Source organism: Gossypium raimondii, chromosome 8, assembly GCF_025698545.1.
Source record: "Gossypium raimondii isolate GPD5lz chromosome 8, ASM2569854v1, whole genome shotgun sequence".
In the NCBI taxonomy this organism is placed as follows: Eukaryota; Viridiplantae; Streptophyta; class Magnoliopsida; order Malvales; family Malvaceae; genus Gossypium; species Gossypium raimondii.
In genome coordinates, this window is record NC_068572.1 from 57,094,563 (window position 1) to 57,101,617 (window position 7,055).

The following is a 7,055-nucleotide window of genomic DNA, read 5'->3' on the forward strand; positions in this document are numbered from 1 at the left end:
TGTCAACTAGCATGTAATCAAACTAATAATGAAATATATAAATATTTTTTATATTTTATTTTGAGTAATGAAATTGATCATGTAACCTAATTCAAATCGGTTTTGAGTTAAACCTTCCAAAAAAAAAACGTGGTATAGTGGATAAATTTCAATCTTGGCCCTTCATAGTATTCCTAGCTTCGTTGTTGATTCTGGAAATTCTTGTTCCAATAGACGTACAATATATTGCATACAATTTTGCATTGATATATTGTATACACAAACAATGAAATTAATCCAATATGAAAATAATTGTATGCATTCCTTTATTTAAGCATGTATAATTAGATCAAAATCGAAGTTTCATGTGTACATATGAACCACAATTCAATTTTCATATGCATAACTGCACCAAATCAATATTTATAAATCAAATTTCAGGTATAAATTTGATATTTATCCAAAAATATTCGTCATTTTTTGCAGAAAATCTTTTGACTTTCCAGCTAATAGGGTGGAAGCAAATATTCCGAATCTTCCTTCAATAGTTACTAGCAAATAATAAGATTAAAACTAATTAACAAAAGCTAGCGATGTCTTGGACTAGTGACAAATGCATTATGTTGTAGGTATAAGAGTTTGAGTTTGATCTCGGACAATATTATTCTCCTTCCCTAATTATTAAAAACAAGTAATTCTGAAATAGTTTACGATAAAAAATTGGTCCACTTTAGTATTAGCATTTAGTCTATGTTATGATTAAATTTTGAGTTTACCAAATTTATCTTAAAAATCACTTTTTACATGTCTAATGTTAAATAAACAAATAAAATCAATTACTCAATATGTTTATTTATTCTCACAATCTGTAAGTCTCAGCAAAATTTATTGAGCAATACCCATGAAGGGTGTGTGCTCAAAGATCTAGCTAATGCCTTAAAAGGTTTGGGGGTTTGCTATTAATTTAGGGTGGGTTTAGATGAGAGGTACGTTTACCTCTGATTAGTAAAAAATAGTGGTGGCGGTGAGATTGAATATTATGATGATACTGTAATATGAGATAAAAAACAAGTTAAATGCACTGCATTGTATCCCACCATACATCCAAACCTATGCTTAGTATAGTGAGCAATACTCATGAAGAGAGTGTGCTCAAAGAATTAGCTAAGTGCCTTTAGGCTAGCAATAATTCTCCTATTAACTTAACGAGCAATACCCATGAAAGGTGTGTGCTGAAAGAACTAGCCAAGTAATTTAAGAGGCTGCAAGCAGGGTGATTCAAAATTCTTTAAATATTAAATTTGAAATTAGACACATGGTGCAAAATTATTGGTGAGCTTGATATAAACAAAGAGTGTGACTGAGAAACTTAAAAATATCACTTTAATTTATAGTTTCTAACTTTAAGTAGCAATTAAATTCCAAATATAAACCAAATTCTTCCTATATATTAACCCTACAACCATTTCATAGAGACTTACCATGTTGTAGTTGACCAGCTCCAGTAGCTGTAGGGTTAATTCGAACCTTCCAGGCTTCCACCTTCATGTTTCCAATGATGTTCCTTTGACGTTAAGGCTGTGAAAATTCTACCAGACCGGGTGAGGCCACCCTAACATTAAATAATGTGACCTAACCCCTTTAACACGTCTTGTTTCCACTTTACTTATTGACTTATCGTTCATACTCTTTGCTTTTGACTTAGCTAAGTCCACACATTCATGCTTGCAATTCTCACATTCAATTATCCAAGGGTCCCAGAAAAATATTCACTTGATATATTATATGATGACGAAAAAATTAAGAAAATATCAGCATATAGAATCAATTAAGAATTTAACTTGATTATAGATATGGTAAACATAATCATTAAACCCCTAAGCTTAAAAGCTAATTAGAAATATGCTTTCCATGCACGTTTGTGATTAAAAAATAATTGTTTTCATATCCTATCTTTTCAAACTTTGAACCACCAAAAATAATGTTAAGACTAAATTTCTTCGAAGCATAGAAAAGGAGCTAAAGGTAAAAAGAAAATCACCCCAAAAGAAAAGTCAATTTCCATTGCATTACTTTTCAAAACATCAAATCCTTTGTTCATATGAACATCAAATCAATCTTTCCACAATCATTCATCATTTAATTATATGACAATTCCAATTATTGTTAACTTATATATGAAAAAAAAGAATTTATTTAAAAACAAATAAAGGATTTATAGAGCATCTTTGTATTATACATTTTTTGGTGATTTAATTCTATTATGATTATTTCTAATCTTAGAAATTATATATTACCAAATATAATTTATCATTATTTCACTTTATAATTTCATAAAGACTATGTTTTTGGGGTCAAGACCCTTGCCTCTACCCTCAAAAATTAAGCTTTGGGTATTACTAGAAATGTTCTTCTAAATCTCAACTCAATGTCGAAACAAATCACCCTTAAATCATCATGACCAAAGGGTTCTCATGTAATAATATCAAATAAGTTTTCATCCGGCTCATTTAACACTTTATGCATATTCTACCTTGGGAGTAAAGCATAAAATCCATGCAAAATAATAATATTATTATTATTAGAACAAAAAATAATTGAAAATAGTATTATTACGCTACATTTGGTATGAGTGATGTTTTTCATTATATTTTAGTGTATAAGTTAATAATAAACTCATTTCAATTAGTTATTTTTAGTCATTCACGTTACTTGTTTTCAAAAAATAAATTTTTTAATAATTTTAAATATATATATTTTTAGAATTCTTTATTTTATGTTTACTTCATGTCGATTTTAAAACTCATTTTTATTTTATATCTAACTATTATAATTCATATTTATTAAACGAGGTGTTAGTTTCTTTACCATCCCATAATCTTAAGTACTTTTCATGCATGAAAAATGAAACCCTTTTTCTTTTCTTTAATGCTTGTACACACACACATCAATACATACATGTATGTGTAATCTACTTCTAATCACATGGGATTGAGCTCAAGCAATCATCATGTCCTTAAAAAGTACTCAAAAAAAAAAAACCCTTTTGATCACATGGATTTGGAATCTTATACTCCATATTAAAAGTCCTTTTTTTTCCTCTTCAAATTACAAGGAAATTAATTAAGAACCCATCCATTCATCCACGAAATGAAATCATTATTTCCTTTTTCTTTTTACAATCTCAAAGAATCTTAATCAGAAAGATGGAAGTAGACAAGTGTTGTTCATACACGAATCTCAGTTTTTTTTCCAGTCGACTAAATTGTACTTTGTTTAATTTGAGGTTGGGGTTTCTTGGTAGGTTTGTCTGAATATTCCTTCATTTTGTAAACCTTTAAACTCTTTCCCCCCCCCCCTTACTATTGAATTAACAGGCAGAAAATTTGGGGCTTGTATGTGCTTTTTATTACTACCCTGTTTTCCCCTTGATTTCACAAATTAAAAGGGAGACGTCAAAGGGAAATGGGGGGAAGCATGCCTTTGCTGCTATTTGCATGAATGCCACATTGAAGCATATCATCATGATGGATTCATCAGCTACATGCACATGAGGAATAAGGCTAAGTCTACATAAGACAGAAGACGAGTTTCATTGAAAAGGGAGTGGAAAGGATTTTAATGTATAGGCAAAAGAATAGTATTTTTTTATAGTCCAATGACAAAAAAGCTAGATTTTGAACTAATAATTGACCCTTTTTTTCTTTCTTAAATACAGAAAATTACATGATTTTAATTTTTAAAAGTGACTCGTGGAATGAAACTCAATTTAATTACTTCTAAATGATTAAGTTACAAATCATGAGGAAAAAGAAGAAGAAAAGAATATAAATCTGGAATATGGTTGATCATCATCAAACCAATCCCAAGCATAACAAGAAAATTTTAAAAATAAATCAATAGGATTAAATATTAGAAAGAAAGAAAAAAATGAACAACTTGCTCTTCAATTATATAAGAATATAACACAATTGTATCAAAGCTGGCAGCATCCGACATGAAACATTGGCTTCTAGCACACTGCCATGGTGGCTGGGTGGGTGTCCTTTTTGGCCTGAGTACAAAGTGTAACTTCAGCACAGGGTCTGGGATAAAGCCCCTGCAAATTCCAGGAAAATGCTGCATTTTGCACATCATATCTTTAATAACAAGACAAAAACACACACCCCTCTTTTTCCTGTTTGGCATTTTGGATTTACTTTTACATTGTTGATGATAATTATTTCATGTCTTGGATAGCCATGAAATGGGTTTAAGCAATGGACACCTAATAAGGACACAGCAAAAGTTAAGGCGTCTAAGGCAGGTTCAGTTGGCTAATTTTGTAGAATAATTTGGTAGGTCCAAAACCCCCTATGATTGAAACTGTTTTTTTTTCTTCATGATATTACAGCATAGGATCTGTAATTTCATTTGTAATGTTATCAAATTGCAGATGTTTTCCGAAAAAATAAATTGTTGATTATGAAATATGTTTTATTTTCATAAAAAAGGATCAAACCCTTAATTACATAATTGAATAATGATGTGAACAATAATCCCATGATTAGTTTCATCAAGCTTTGCCCATTAGAAAATCAAAAAGTGCATATCTCACACTTAGTTGTTCAACACATTGAGGGGGTGTTGGTGAAGGGTAGCTGTGTAGTGAACCTAGTTTTTTTTTTTTTTTTTTTAATAAAAAAAAACAAAAACAAAGAATCTTCCAGGTCATGCATGCATTAAAATATTTGTAATGATATTTATCGTAAAGGTTGTTTTTCTCACTCTCCTTTCCTCCTTGTCCTTTGGGTTTACATAACAAATAGTGAAAATGACATGTGTGGCAATTTCCACATCTTTGTGCTATCAGCCAAGACCAAGACCCACATCTTTGTACAACACCCATGGGTAATTTTTTTGCACATTTATTGAGTGGGCACCAGACTACGTTATTTCCTTGTCTCACCCAAAGTAGATTTCCCACATCATCACATTAAGGTATAGTACTAGTTATACTAATGAACATATGTATATATATATATATATATGAACACATTGGTCACATAGTTTAATAACACTAATTATATTAAAAATGACAACAGTAAACTTTTTTAACAACAAATAACAAGATCAAAACCCTGGAATCCAACATATATAAGAAAAATTTATTCTCCAAGTAAACTTTCTTGTCTATTTCCTATTTACACTATTTTCTTTTCCATTTTCCTTGACCTAAACCTATACCGTAAACCCCATTCCTCCTTACATGATAGCACAAGCATTGGTGTTCTCATCGTTAAACATCTGGTGAGGTGGATTAACAGACACCGGGTAACCTGGCACATACCCGGGGTAACCATGCCCGTGTGGGTGCGGATACGGGTTTCCATACGCGTAAGCTGGGTGCCCGTATCCGGGATAACCCGGAATGTAACCAGGCATGTGTCCAAATTGGGGTGGAAGCATGAACTCCATTCGGTTCCCTTCCATCTTGCCACCATTAGCTTCGTTCCCACCATCTTCACCACCACCCTTGTTCTTCTTCTTCCCTCCGTCGCCGCCCTCCTTGTTGCCATCCTTCTCTTTCTTAGGAGCTACAATCTCAACATGCTTCTTCAGCTTGTCCTTCAAAGCCTCAGCCAAGGCCTTAACATCCATAGTCCCCTTAACTGTGACCATCTCCTTCTGCCTGTCTACTTTCAACTCTTGGACACCTGCAACGCCGTTAAAAACAATATGTATCAAAAGTCAGAATCGAACGCAAGAATTTCAACGCCGTAAGAGCAACGGAAAATCATAAAGGTCATCACCTTTGGTTTCAGAGACAATTTTGCGAATCCTATCAAAGCATCCATCACACTGGCATTTCAATTGCACCTTCAAATCCGCAGTCGTTACCGGGGCCTGAACAAAGATAATAAATAGCAAGCTTAAATTACATAATTTTTTTTTAAAACTTAAACCTCAAGAAAGTAAGTAACAAAATTTTGAAACGATATAGAAAATATGGGATTTTGTACCTCTTTGGGTTTTTTGTCTGATTTATTATCAGAATCCTGGTTTTTCTGTTGGTCAGGTTTTTTCTCTTTTTTTTCCTCTTTGTTATCATCTTTCTTGGGTTGAGAAGAAATGAGCTCAACTTTCTTCTTCGTTTTCTTGTCGAGTTTCTCTTTAATGGCAGTGGGATCCGCAGTTCCTATCACCGTCACTTTGTTTGAGCTCATCTCTGGTTTCACCGTCTCCACCCCTGCGACCAAAAAAAAAAAACACAGGAAAACAGAGTAAATAACAAGAGCAGAATGAAGAAATGAAGAGGGAAAAGCCAGAAACAAGAATGGGAAATAAGCGTGGAAAGCGATTATACCTTCAAAGTGATTAATGCATTTGAGGATTTTGGAAGCACAACCATCACAGAGACACTCAAATTTGAAAACAGAGGTTGAAGAACTCTTTTCCTTCATTTTCCCATCCCCTCCTCCTTGCTTGTTTCCGTTCTTTTTCTGCAACAAACACGAAGAACAACCATAACACAAAATCATATTAATTATGAACCAGAAAACGAAATGAAAGATGATGAAAAGAGTAAAAAAAGAGAAAGAGAAACGGAGTTAGGGAGTGTAGTGCTAACTCACCTCTCCCATTGCGAGTGGAAATGCGTTATGTGAATCGGGTTTAAGTGATGATTTGAAATATGAGAGGAAAAAAGGAGAAGCAGTATTTATAGAGGGGATGGATGGTTCAAAACGCGTGGAATGAAGGGTGGCTGGCTAAGGGGTTAAGACTTGAGAGTTGGGGGGTACTTCAAGGAAAAAGTGGTGGGCTTCAAAAGTAAAAAAAGAATTGGAGGTTCTTGGCTGTTTCTTTCTCTGTGTCCATTTATGCAACTTAGGAACATTAATCCACTCCCTCCCCCATCACCTGTTCACTCATGCTTTGCCTCTAGTCCCACCTGAATCACAGTGGTCTCCCCAATGAACTTACCTAAACCCACATTTCGACTGCATTTTGTATTTTCTTTGTTACTCACACACACCCATTTAGACTATCACTCATGTATAGCTTGCATCCATCCTACAACTTTAAGGATATAATGA

The 7,055-nt window shown here is 33.2% G+C and overlaps 1 protein-coding gene across 1 annotated transcript; it reads right to left on the bottom strand.

Annotated features, from left to right (window-relative positions):
- Positions 1-5,025: 5,025 nt before the first annotated feature.
- Positions 5,026-6,759, bottom strand: LOC105792411 (heavy metal-associated isoprenylated plant protein 3). Its single transcript, XM_012620991.2, has 5 exons — positions 6,594-6,759; positions 6,326-6,461; positions 5,982-6,208; positions 5,772-5,865; positions 5,026-5,675 (listed from the first exon to the last, which is right to left on the bottom strand). Exons 1-5 carry the CDS (start codon positions 6,600-6,602, stop codon positions 5,224-5,226), a joined length of 918 nt encoding a protein of 305 aa, XP_012476445.1. The 5' UTR covers positions 6,603-6,759; the 3' UTR covers positions 5,026-5,223.
- Between the last annotated feature and the right edge of the window lie 296 nt (positions 6,760-7,055).

Excerpts from the sequence above, each read along its gene's own strand:
- LOC105792411 (XM_012620991.2), bottom strand. Across the intron at positions 6,209-6,325 it reads ATGCATTAATCACTTTGAAG|GGGTGGAGACGGTGAAACCA; the intron begins GTATAATCGCTT and ends TTTTGGTCGCAG. Across the intron at positions 5,866-5,981 it reads CAGACAAAAAACCCAAAGAG|GCCCCGGTAACGACTGCGGA; the intron begins GTACAAAATCCC and ends ATCTTTGTTCAG.